Source organism: Oncorhynchus masou, chromosome 29 (genome assembly GCF_036934945.1).
Source record: "Oncorhynchus masou masou isolate Uvic2021 chromosome 29, UVic_Omas_1.1, whole genome shotgun sequence".
NCBI lineage: Eukaryota > Metazoa > Chordata > Actinopteri > Salmoniformes > Salmonidae > Oncorhynchus > Oncorhynchus masou.
The window spans coordinates 33808936-33822030 of record NC_088240.1 but is presented as its reverse complement, the minus strand read 5'-3'; the positions used below and the strand labels follow the sequence as shown (position 1 = coordinate 33822030).

General features: G+C 42.7%; 1 protein-coding gene across 3 annotated transcripts; it reads left to right on the top strand.

Moving 5' to 3' along the window:
* The first annotated feature begins 7629 nt into the window (after positions 1-7629).
* On the top strand, positions 7630-12941 carry LOC135519386 (B-cell receptor CD22-like). 3 transcript variants are annotated; one of them, XM_064944576.1, is made up of 8 exons: positions 7641-7703; positions 7929-8002; positions 8302-8652; positions 8832-9089; positions 9186-9446; positions 9520-9610; positions 9724-9787; positions 9905-12941. In XM_064944576.1, exons 2-8 carry the CDS (start codon positions 7948-7950, stop codon positions 10145-10147), a joined length of 1323 nt encoding a protein of 440 aa, XP_064800648.1. In that variant the 5' UTR covers positions 7641-7703; positions 7929-7947; the 3' UTR covers positions 10148-12941. The 3 variants fall into 3 exon arrangements, with proteins under 3 accessions (XP_064800650.1, XP_064800648.1, XP_064800649.1); XM_064944577.1 differs by having other exon boundaries at positions 7690-7707; XM_064944578.1 differs by lacking the exon at positions 7929-8002 and having other exon boundaries at positions 7630-7707.
* The last annotated feature ends 154 nt before the right edge of the window (positions 12942-13095 follow it).

The window sequence follows — 13095 nt, the reverse complement described above, 5'->3', positions numbered from 1 at the left end:
GTTTTGTATAGCTTGTTTCAAATTAGAACGGTCAGAATGTGTTCGCATTCTAAAAGAGTCAGGGAGGAAAGCAAATGCAGACTCAACGTGGAGAAGAAACACTAGTGGCTGTGGCTTTTGGCCAGAGCGATGTGGATGGGTATTCAAGCTACAGTGGGTATACCACTAATCAATACTCTGAGTAGTCTGTACACAATGTGACAGCGCCAGACAGAAACGAGACAGAAGATGGATATGGAAGGGATGAATGTGACTGTTCTGTCACAGAGGGATGGAGGTCACCTAGATCTCTGAAGGTCGGAGTTGTTCATCCTCTGTCACAATCTGTCGTTAAGAGGACCCCTACACCTGTGTCCAGTGTGGTGACTGACTTATGAGAATAAGTGGGCCTCAAAGAATCATAAATCCATCTGATGTTCAGCCGAATCCCTATCTGTGACCTTAGAGGAATTAGTAGCTGACTCCAGCACATTGGGGTTCTGTAGTCATTCAATCACACCTCTCTGTCGTCCTAACAGACTGCACTGCTCAGACAGTGTCCCTTCTTGGGCCCTTCGCTCTCCCTTCATTTGTGCATCCATCAGCTCATTTGTCGGGTAAAGAACAACACAGTCTGAGCCAAGGGGGCTAGATTAGATAGCTCCTTATTTTAAGGTGCCCAATATGTTGCCATGACACTGGTGGAGTAATTGATCTGGTTAAGTCCTGTTTTCCAATCCTCATCAGTCCCCGGACTCCAAAGATGTTTGCATCAAATGGGCCAGTAAGTGGTTTTGTATCAGCCGGCTGGCCCAGCTAAATTGCCCCTGCAGACCACTTCAGTCATATATTATTCACTATGGGGAGACATTAATCTTATTTGAAAGACTGAGTGGAGGCTAAATAATCCACGGCAGGAAATGTATTTGGCTTATTTTGGCTCCATTCAGGGTGCCAGCGGCTTGTCTTGGCAAAATGAGATAACAAACGTTTTAATGAGGAATATCCTTTACAACCCAAACAAGGGGAATCTAATCAGGGTTGGTGATGTGCTGTTTGGAAGAACTTCAATTGTCTTTCATTTTCTCTCCCTGTTCCACACTTTTCAGCATCTTACCCTGTCACAGTGCAAATCTCTCTTAAATTCAACTAGAGGGCATCAATCACATCACCACCTAAAATGTTTGTTAAAGGGGTAAAAAAGGGTCATTTTTACCTTTTTATTAAACTAGGCAAATCAGCGAAGAACAAATTCATATTTACAATGAGGGCTTTCCCCGGACAAACCCGGACGACGCTGGGCCAATTGTGTGCCACCCACCGTAGACTCTGTAGAACCAATGACTGTAGTGACGCCTCTTGCACTCTAGCACTGAGATGCAGTGTCTTAGACTGCTGCGCCACTCGGGAGCCCCCAAAGGGAAGAATAAAAATGTCACACTCTGGGCTATGAAGGTCCGGCTTCATCCTTTCTATCCCCCAAGATATCCCCTGTAGAGATTTGGACAAATGCATCTATTCTGACATTCTTAACTCACACTGGCATGCGACATGGATCATACTATATAGAATCCAGGGGTGTCGGGACAAGCAGTCACCATTCAACCAATTAGGCGCTGTAGTAGAGGAGAGACTGGGGGAGGCAGAAGGAGGCAATGAGGCAGGCAGGGGGGTTGGGGGGAGGCAGGAGAGGGGAGGCAGGCGGAGGTGAGCAAGAGGGAGGAGTCTCTCTCTCTCTCTCTGAGGAACCTGCCTGCCTGCAGTGACAGACGGGTTAAATCATTAAGGGATCTTTCCTCCCCATTTCACTTTCCAATTATGGTACAAGACAGTCTCCCTAGCATGACTTACTACTGTCTCTCAGTACACACACAGCCTCAATGTCTCGTACTGTAGATGTTCATTGCTGTATCTCCCTCAGAGTCAGCCAGGGCTGGAAGATAGATTTAAAGTGACGAATGATCTTGCCAGGGTGTAAGGTTATACTGGGCATTGTTTTGGGTCCGCAATGGTGTTCAATTCAATGGAACAGCTCACACGAAAGCTTAGACTGCCATAACAGTGTTTCCCCTAGGATTTTTTTCAGCAGTGACAAAGTTGGGTGGGGGAGAGGTTTCAGAGGCCTTCTTGGCCACAGAAGTAAAATGTTGCTGTTTTAAAGCTAATTTGCTCCAATTCTACACGTTGCCATGGGGCGGAGAAAACATTTAGAGTTGTAAAGCAGATTTTCTGCAATTCTACACATTTGGTCATGGGTCTAAGAGAAAAATACAAGTTCCTGCAATTCAACACAACTAGCCATGACTTATGCTATCTGAGTGACTCAAACATAACAAAATCAATGTGGTCCCCATGTCCTTTTTTAACATTTGGATTCTCCCTGACCGTCTAGTTTTTATATTTTGGTGAAGTGTTGTTTTGTCGCAGTGGCGGTGCTTTAATACCTCCACATTCACATCAGGGATTGATTTACAGTCAGGGTTAAGTCAGGGAAACTCTAAAAATATTACGAATAGCCATACTTCTTGACTTATGACATGGCATGCTGTGATTGGAGACAATAACTGCAGTTGTAGGGCTTTCAATGATTAAAAAAACATTGAATGGCCACTGTGAGATGTATGAGTGTCCATAACAGAGAATAAATAGCACCCTATTCACTTTAAATAGTGGTCTCCTTTAGACCAGAGCACTGTAAGAGGGGCACTATATATGGAATAGAGTGCCATTTGGGATGTGTTCAATGTATCCTACATGTTTCCTAGATGCTTTGCATTTCTGATGATGCCATTTCTAATCAAATTATCAGCATTATGGGATGTTTGTAGCCCTCCTATGCTGACATAACAAATAGCTTATTGCCTGAAATAGCCCATTTAAGGTCAGTTTATAATGCATGGCTAAATTGGTAAAGATTTGTAATCTCGTGTTTGATGAAGGTTGGAATAATGACAAGGCACTCCCATCTAGTGGCCTTCAGCAGTCATTATGAGCTGAGCGGTACAGTACCTTAGACCAGGTATTCCCAAACTGGGGTACACACAATGCCATCTGGGGTACGTCAAATAAAAATGTGATTCACGTTTATATATATATATATATATATATATATATATATATAATCTTCACATTTTCAAACAGTCCATTTACATTTTCCAAAGGGCCTATACATTTGGGTGAGGTATTTCTCTCTCCTGAGTAGCCTCGTTTCACTGCCAAAAATAAATTAAACCATATGGTACATTTACATTTACATTTAAGTCATTTAGCAGACGCTCTTATCCAGAGCGACTTACAAATTGGTGAATTCACCTTCTGACATCCAGTGGAACAGCCACTTTACAATAGTGCATCTAAATCATTAAGGGGGGGTGGTGAGAAGGATTACTTATCCTATCCTAGGTATTCCTTGAAGAGGTGGGGTTTCAGGTGTCTCCGGAAGGTGGTGATTGACTCCGCTGTCCTGGCGTCGTGAGGGAGTTTGTTCCACCATTGGGGGCCAGAGCAGCGAACAGTTTTGACTGGGCTGAGCGGGAACTGTACTTCCTCAATGGTAGGGAGGCGAGCAGGCCAGAGGTGGATGAACGCAGTGTCCTTGTTTGGGTGTAGGGCCTGATCAGAGCCTGGAGGTACTGCGGTGCCGTTCCCCTCACAGCTCCGTAGGCAAGCACCATGGTCTTGTAGCGGATGCGAGCTTCAACTGGAAGCCAGTGGAGAGAGCGGAGGAGCGGGGTGACGTGAGAGAACTTGGGAAGGTTGAACACCAGACGGGCTGCGGCGTTCTGGATGAGTTGTAGGGGTTTAATGGCACAGGCAGGGAGCCCAGCCAACAGCGAGTTGCAGTAATCCAGACGGGAGATGACAAGTGCCTGGATTAGGACCTGCGCCGCTTCCTGTGTGAGGCAGGGTCGTACTCTGCGGATGTTGTAGAGCATGAACCTACAGGAACGGGCCACCGCCATGATGTTGGTTGAGAACGACAGGGTGTTGTCCAGGATCACGCCAAGGTTCTTAGCGCTCTGGGAGGAGGACACAATGGAGTTGTCAACCGTGATGGCGAGATCATGGAACGGGCAGTCCTTCCCCGGGAGGAAGAGCAGCTCCGTCTTGCCGAGGTTCAGCTTGAGGTGGTGATCCGTCATCCACACTGATATGTCTGCCAGACATGCAGAGATGCGATTCGCCACCTGGTCATCAGAAGAAATAACAGCGAAATAACAACACAATGTCAAATACAGGTATCCTAGTCAAATAATTAACATCCAATCACATTAACCGTTACTCTCTCACGGGAATTCCACTTAAGGTCCGTATGTAGCCAAACGTAGCTGCTGCTCATGTTGGTATCTGTACTGATGACACAAAAGCCATGACAGGGAGACAGAGTGGAGTGGTAACATGCGTGCAAGCAGTTGCTCCGACGCCACTTGGGTATACTGCAGCATCCACCGAGAGGCTCTTGCTGCTAAGGGAAGGCCTGACAGCTTGAAAGATGTTTTGGACACTACAGTGAAAATGGTTAACTTTGTTAGTAAAGCAAGGCCCCTGAACTCTCGTGTATTTTCTGCACTATGCAATGATATGGGCAGCGACCATGTAACGCTCATTTAACATGATTATCAAGGGGCAAAGTATTGACATGTTTTTTTTATTGAGCGACGAGCTTAAAGTTTTCTTTACTGTCTATAATTTTCACTTGTCTGTCCGCTTGCATGATGACGAGTTTCTCACACAACTGGCCTATATGGGTGATGTTTTTTCTCACCTGAATGATCTGAATCGAGGATTAGAGGGACTTTCCACAACTATATTCAGTGTGCGGGAAAAAATTGAGGGTATGATTAAGAAGTTGGAGCTCTTCTCTGTCTGCATTAACAAGGACAACACACAGGTCTTTCCATCATTGTATGATTTTTTTGGGTGCAAATTAACTCAAGCTTAAGGACAATGTCAAACGTGATATAGCGAAGCACCTGAGTGAGTTGGGTGCGCAATTACGCAGGTACTTTCCCGAAACGGATGACACAAACAACTGGATTTGTTATCCCTTTCATGCCCTGCCTCCAGTCCACTTACTAATATCTGAACAAGAGAGCCTCATTGAAAGCCACTGCCAGATTTCTGGATAGGGCTGCGCTCAGTGTATCCTGCCTTGGCAAATCGAGCTGTTAAGACACTGATGCCCTTTGCAACCACGTACCTACAGTATGTGAGTGTGGATTCTGAGCCCTCACTAGAATGATAACGAAATGCATGCAGAGACAATGTGGAAAATGACTTAATACAACCCAACATTGCAGAGTTATGTGCATCCTTTCAAGCACACCCTTCTCATTAACCTGTGGTGATTTTTTCACAATTTTCGATGAACAAATCAAGTTTTATATGTAAGATGGCTAAATAAAGAGCAAAATTATTGATTATAATTATTTTATTATTTGTGCCCTGGTCCTAATTAGAGCTCTTTGTCACTTCCCACGAGCCAGGTTGTGACAAAATCACACTTATTCTTATGTTTAATAAATGTATCGCATAGTGTGTGTGTGGCAGGCTTACAATGATGGCAAAAACCAACATTTGAGAGTGCACTGACCCTGATGCTAGAGGGGGTATGCAGCTGGAGGATGAATGTTTGAAGGGGTACCGTACTATAAAAAATTTGGGAACCACTTGTCATGCCCTGGTCTTAGTATTCTGTGTTTTCTTTATCTATTTGGTCAGGCCAGGGTTTGACATGAGTTTTTGTATGTGGTGTGTTTTGTCTTGGGGTTTTTTCACAGGTATTGGGATTGTAGCTTAGTGGGGTGTTCTAGGTTAGTCTATGGTTGTCTGAAGTGGTTCTCAATCAGAGGCAGGTGTTTATCGTTGTCTCTGATTGGGAACCATATTTAGGCAGCCATATTCTTTGAGTGTTTCGTGGGTGATTGTCCTTATGTCCTTGTTCTGTCCCTGTGTTACTTTGCACCAGGATTAGGCTGTTTCAGTTTTCGTGTTACGTTTTTGTATTTGATTCTTGTTTACTTTGTTTCATTAAACATGGATCGCAATAGCCACGCCGCATTTTGGTCTGACTCTCCTTTGCCTACAGAAAACCGTTACACCACTGCCTTAGACAATACAATTCTCAATTGTATCAAGGTTTTAATACTGATCAATAAGGTTACCCATCAAATATATTGATGACTAATTTCATGATGACAGATTAAAATCCTTGGTTTGAAGTTGAGCATAAAAAAATGTGTCCTTGATTCATACCAAAGATGCTTGGCACAAAAAAAAGAGGCATAGTGTCCTTAGATGTAAACAACAGTATTGTGCATTTTTATATGCATCAGGCTTAGTCATTCACCAGTTATAAAGTGTGTTTAAGTTGTCTACCTTTTGTGTTTCTAAGACTGCAGGGAGGGAGATGCAACAAAGGACAGCAGACAACGGACAGGTGAGTTCAGATCAAATAGTATTTGTTTTCTATCAGATTATCTACATTATATTACTGTTATTATTTTACTTTAATCGTCTTATCAAGGTAAAATAGCTTTAGCTTGTTAAGAAAAAAAGAAAAAAGTAATTATCAGTCAATAAAGGATATTTAGGCTTCCTTTTTGCAGCTTGATAATAGCTTGTTCCATGTGATTGTACTGCATTTGATGATTTGTTCTGCATATGAATCTCATTGTAAAACGTTTTGTTTTGCATTACTGTTTCCATATGTGTTATGTACTAGCATGTAATACAACATTAGTCTCATTGCCTGATACCTCCTAATTGCAGTATCAGGTGTAATCTATTCTTCATCATAGTAACCATATTTCTTCTATCATGTTCTATTCAATCTGCTCTGTTAACAGATCTGTAGGCCTAGGTGACATCATCAGTTGTTCTGCTTCTAGCGTCTCTGGGTCTTTGAAAAGTGCCTTATAAGTATGTTGTGGTGTTCTAATTATTATAATGATCATAATGAGGATGATTGTAATTATCATTATTAGGTAGAATGCATCTGTCACATCTGCTCCTGCTCCGCCCTCTGGTGGTTGTCCGGTGTCTCCTTTACCTACAGTTCTTTCCCTGTGTTCTCTCTCTCCCTCTCCCTCTCTGTTTAATTGTGTGATTGGAGACAGGTGTGCTGAAGTCAGAGCAGATCCCTACCAGCTGCAACTCATCCATAAATTAAGATCTCTACATATACCCATTCCTGCCACTTCCACTCTGCCAGAACGTAATCTCTGCTCAATCAGTTATTATTCTAGCCTTTTGTCTTTTCTCAAGATCCTGTTGCTCTGCTGTGCTTGTTTCCCTGCCTTAAACCATTTTTTGTCCTCTCCTTACAGTACCGCTCCGGCTCCTGTCTCCTGTTCCACATCTCACCACCTTGCTCTGGATTTCACTCCCCACCATTACCTTGGACCTGTTTCCCTGTCCTGCTCAGGCAACTCCAACCTCATTCTACACTCCTGTTTTTTTGCACTCATCTGAGCTCCCCCGGTTCTGCACTTCGTATTTCTCTGTGTTCAATAAACACATTCATCCCGACTTCCTCTTCTGAGTCCACTCTTGGGTCCCCCCCCCCTTCGCTCCTCGTAACAGCATCATGCATGTTAATGTCTAAAGTGGAAGGACAGTTCTGTATCAGCTACTTTCAATATGTGCCAACCACACTGTAAGTTCCTGTTTCCACACACTGCTAATCAGTTGATTTACTGTACAAGTCCTTTCCACTTCACTCTGTAAGTACGTGTGACAATATCTTATAACATTGTTTCATTTGATGTTTTTAGTAATAAACCATATATTGTGATAATGATAGGATCGTTGGCCTTAACGCTATGGTCAGAATTAAGGGGGGAATGTATTTAGAGCTATATATATAATACCGTTGTGTGCTAAGTATCAAGTGTAGTTATTCACCAGTTATAAAGTGTGTTTTAGTTGTCTACCGTTCTGTTTGTAAGACTGCATGGAGATGCAACAATGGCATTGAGAACAGCAGGAAGTGTGTTGATGGTCTTTATCTGGTCTGAGACAGGTATGGTCTCATTCCTAACCTTTCAGTAACCATCCTTTTCTTATCCTTTGCTATTCAATCTATAGACATTTCTAAACCATTTGAACAATTCACAATAAGTTGCTTCTCAATGTTCATATGTTGTATAAATTATTAATTTCCTTGTTAATATTTAGATTTGCTCTTCACACCTCACATACAGTATATACTTGTGGTTTCCATTCACTCATCTCTCCGCAACTGTGAAGAAAAATTGGGTGTGGGCCACGGGTTTCTTTAATGGTTCTTTATTTTACCTGTGATGTGTGACTGTGTTGCAGTGGTACTGGGTCAGAATGGCTGGAGGGTGACTTACAACCCTCAGAGTATCTGTGCCTTGAAGAGGTCAACAGTGGATCTGTCCTGCTCTTATACATATCCCAGAGGTCATACAGTCACAGAGACATCATGGTTCTATAGATGGTCTGTTGTGAAACCTCAGAATGATGATCGTGTGGAGTACTATGGGGACAGAGTGAATGACTGCACCATGAGAATCACAGACCTGAGAGAGAGCGACTCAGCTGAATACTGGTTCACATTCGAGACTCAGATCATACAAGGTCACGTCTTTCAAAGTGTGAGAAGTGAGAGCTATTCTGGCAGTCCTGGAGTCTGGCTGTCCGTCACAGGTACACTATTTTGTAATAATTTATCAGTTACATTCAAGTCTTTGAAAATCTGTTTTAATTTCATATTATACAGTACATTAGGCATGACAGTCTGTATATAATATGGACGTCTTGTGTCATTTGATTACAACGGTTGTTGGGTAAGTTGATGAGGTTATAATGTTTGTTTTTAATCACAGGCCTGGAGGCAAAATTTCAAACTATAGTGACAGAGGGACAGCCTGTGACACTGACCTGTAGCACCACCTGTACTCTGACTGACAACCCCAACCCCACCTACATCTGGAAGAAGAACAGACAATGTCTCACAAACCCAAAGACCAAAAATAACTACCTGTACCTAGACCCAGTCAGCAGTGAGGATACAGGCAGATACTCCTGTGCTGTAACCGGCCATGAGAATCTCCCCTCTGCCGAAGAGACTCTCACTGTCAGATGTGAGTACAATAAATATATATCATCTAACCAATTTAATTCTAGTGTTATACTTTGGTTACACTGTGTGTTCATTTGTATGTCATTTCTAACACTAGATGGCCCAAAGAGAGTGTCAGTATCAGTCAGTCCTTCTGGTAAAATAGTGGAGGGCAGTTCAGTGACTCTGACCTGCAGCAGTGATGCCAACCCACCTGTGGACAAATACACCTGGTACAAGAACGTAACCTCACAAAAAGCATCAGGACAGAGTTACAGCATCACTAACATCAGCTCTGAGGACAGTGGAGAATACTACTGTGAGGCTGACAATACAATTGGAGCCCAGATATCTACACCTCAATTGATCATTGTAGCCGGTAAGATAGTGTAACTTGAAATTTAAAATAAAAACACAATCAGATAACATTCATATCATTCTTTATGCTTTAGAGAAACAAGCTTCTGTGAAGAATGCATCTATAGGAATCATAGTGGTTGTTCTGGTTCTCATCCTCTGTCTCTCTGTCCTTATGTGGTTCAGGTGAGTGAATAATTTACCTCTTTTTTTACATTGTGTTTTTTATAATTGATCTTGATTGATTTGAATTGATTCATTCGTTCATATGTTCATTCATTCTTTAATTTACAAAACAGGAAGAAGGCCTCCAAATCCACTTCTGACACAAGAGACAGAAGAAACACGGTAGACAATGGACAGGTGAGTGTTGGAATCAGTTGACTGAGAACTAAAGTGGTCTTTGAAGAGATGGACTCAATGACTGTGGTATTACTTTATTTTTCAACCCTCATGTTTTCTGTCCTCTCTCCTCAACAGCAAGACTCTAGTCCCGTGTATGACAACATCTCAGGCATGACCCATACTGCAGCACCGACAGTGGACACAGACAACCAGGATAACGTTCAATACGCCAGCATTCAACACAGAAACCAGGAAGTGCCTGAATACTCCACTGCCCAACTGTCTCAACCCCAGAAACAGGAGGAGGATGCCCAGTACGCTGCTGTGAAATTTAACCACACCAGTGCTGTTGACATGTCAGTAGACACCAGGTTTTAGTGTAGCTGGTGAGACATACAAAAGTAAATAGAAATAAGCCAATTGTTATGGACAAATTGTAGGGATATTTTCCAACTATTCTTCTTGTATAATATACAAGAAAATGCATTTCTTGTAGAACTTGACTGACGTTTTGGTAGTTAGAAAGAGGCCTCAATTTTAGTCCCTCAGTACTTCTAGTTGGTGTCAACCACAGACATCACATTATTATTATTTCGCAGTCAGTGGGTCCCCTTCCACACCTGGTGACATTAATTTGCTACATCACTACACCCTAGTTACACCTCCACACCTGGTGACATTAACCAGGGTGTAGTGCTGTAGTAAATGAATGTCACCAGGTGTGAAGGTGGAGGTGTAACCAGGATGTAGTAATGTAGTAAATGAATGTCACCAGGTGTGGAGGTGTAACCAGGGTGTAGTGATGTAGTAAACACTGTCTGTGTGGGTGGACCATTTCAGTTTGTCTGTGATGTGCACGGCGAGGAACTTAACTTTCCACCTTCTCCACTACTGTCCCGTCGATGTGGATAGGGGGCTGCTCCCTCTGCTGTTTCCTGAAATCCACGATCATCTCCTTTTTTTTGTTGACATTGAGTGTGAGGTTATTTTACTGACACTACACTCCGGGGGCCCTCACCTCCTCCCTGTAGGCCGTCTCGTCGTTGTTGGTAATCAAGCCTACCACTGTAGTGTCGTCTGCAAACTTGATGATTGAGTTGGAGGCGTGCATGGCCATGCAGTCATGGGTGAACAGGGAGTACAGGAGAGGGCTGAGAACGCACCCTTGTGGGGCCCCAGTGTTGAGGATCAGTGGGGTGGAGATGTTGTTTTCTACAGGAAAACCACAACTTCTACAGGAAGTCCAGGACCCAGTTGCACAGGGCGGGGTCGAGACCCGGGGTCTCGAGCTTAATGACAAGTTTGGAGGGTACTATGGTGTTAAATGCTGAGCTTTAGTCGATGAACAGCATTCTTACATAGGTATTACTCTTGTCCAGATGGGTTAGGACAGTGTGCAGTGTGAGTGAACATGCACACACACACACTAATGATTGATAGAATAGATCTACTGTACCTCCAGTGTTGAGGAAGGTGATTTTTCATTTCCCAGAGTACATGTCATAGTCCAACCTCTCCACCTCTCCTCCCCCTCAACTGGGCTTGGAGAAGCTAATCTCCAGACAATCGCTCATTTGCTCCTCAGGCATTGGGGGCTGGGCATTGGAGAAGTTGACTGTCTTTGTGGAGACATCAAGGTGCACCTGCACAGCGACAGCCACAAACCTTGTTCACAATGTGTCACCTTGTCAACAGTACAGCACTAAATCAGCCATAAAATAAGTAATGGTGGACAAGTGCCAGGCGAATGGCATCATTTTCTTGAACGTACCCCAACTCCTAACTCAAAATAGATTGGAACATGCCTTTACACTTTGTAGTATAGACGGTTATTCCCTAGCCTAGCACACACACAGACTCCTTGGTAAATAAAATCATTATCAGGTGTAGGAGATTGTCTTTTAAGGGCCACCAAACACACCGATTGGCACGTATGTTTTTCTGTTGCTCATTAGAAAAATGAGATTTCAGTCTTGGAGGTGTGTTTCATCCCCGTTTGGTTTTTGACGTTTGTCCCCCATGAGACACTGTAGGCACAGAAGCCTATTTCACTTCCTCAAAATAACCATGATGATGTTTTTGCCAAGGATGTTTTAGTTTTACATCTAATTAAGATGTTTGGTGCATTATTTCTCAAGTAAGAAAATGTGCAATGTTTTGTCTTATGAAAACAAAGTTGGAGGTGCTGGTCAGGTGTGTCTCACTGTCTATGCTATTGGATAAAGAGCAATCCCTGCAGCTGTTCACCCCATGTTAGTGTGCAAATGGACATCATCAAATCAAAACCCAACCTTCATTTACCCGTTGTGATGCACAGATGTTCCAAACTCCGTTTTAGAAGAGACTGACTTTATGACCAAAATTAACCTATTTACACTTTGTAGTCAATTTTGACAGTCGAATAACTGTTTCTGACTTGAATCGATGCCACATAGTCCATTTTCAAAGGGATTTGTTGCTTTTTAAAGGCAGTCACTCTTTAATGTCTTCAGGGTACTTAATTATAACATTAATTGTGTGAACTACTGTACCTCAAACTTCACAGAGGGGTCAAGTGTAATGTTTTTAGGCTTCACATACACCTTGTCTCTGTCACAGGACATCTATCTTCAGGATCTGGGCTGTCACTAGGGAAAAAAGGGGAATCCCAGTATTACACATACAATGAACTTAGATAACTCTGGAATAGGATCAAAGCTGATTTGTACCGTACATTACTATACATTAATTTGTCCTTTATCAAGCCACGAAAGTAAGTGATCTATCCTATTATATATCAAAGGCCAATCCAAAATGAGAAGACATGGTCCCTTTGTCTGTTCATATCTGGCCGCCCTGATTCCTGTACTTTTATCCTTGATGCACTGACCGCTGTCATCACTGCCCTCGTTCTCCTTACTGGAAAAACTTCACATTCTTCTCAGGTATCTGGGCATAGATCTGAAGCTAGCAGAGTCAATACTGTGAGTGTTTGTTTCTTTTTAGTTCCCTCATATTAAGTTCATATCAAAGCAATCTGTTGTTACAGCCTGCCGGTCAAATTGACAGAGGGGTGGACATTCTGAACCTTGTTTGAAGTCAGTAGGTCACATGACCAAGGAGCTATTGAAATTAGAAACATTGAAAAACATTGAAAAATTGCATGAGATGAAAATAGACAAACTAAAGGGTCTGCAATGTGTAGGGCTGCTGAGTGTACATTCTTTAAAGTCAGTATGACCAAGGAGCTATTGAAATTTTGAATTTTAAAACATTTATGTAAAACCTTGTAAGATGAAAATGGACAAACTAAAGGGTGTGCAATGTGTAGGCCCACTGAGTGGACA

Coding starts and splice junctions, on each gene's coding strand:
- LOC135519386 (XM_064944576.1), top strand. CDS start 7,948: ATGGCATTGAGAACAGCAGGAAGTGTGTTGATGGTCTTTATCTGGTCT. Junction 8,653..8,831: donor AGTCTGGCTGTCCGTCACAG/GTACACTATTTT, acceptor TTTTAATCACAG/GCCTGGAGGCAAAATTTCAA. Junction 9,611..9,723: donor TCTGTCCTTATGTGGTTCAG/GTGAGTGAATAA, acceptor TTTACAAAACAG/GAAGAAGGCCTCCAAATCCA.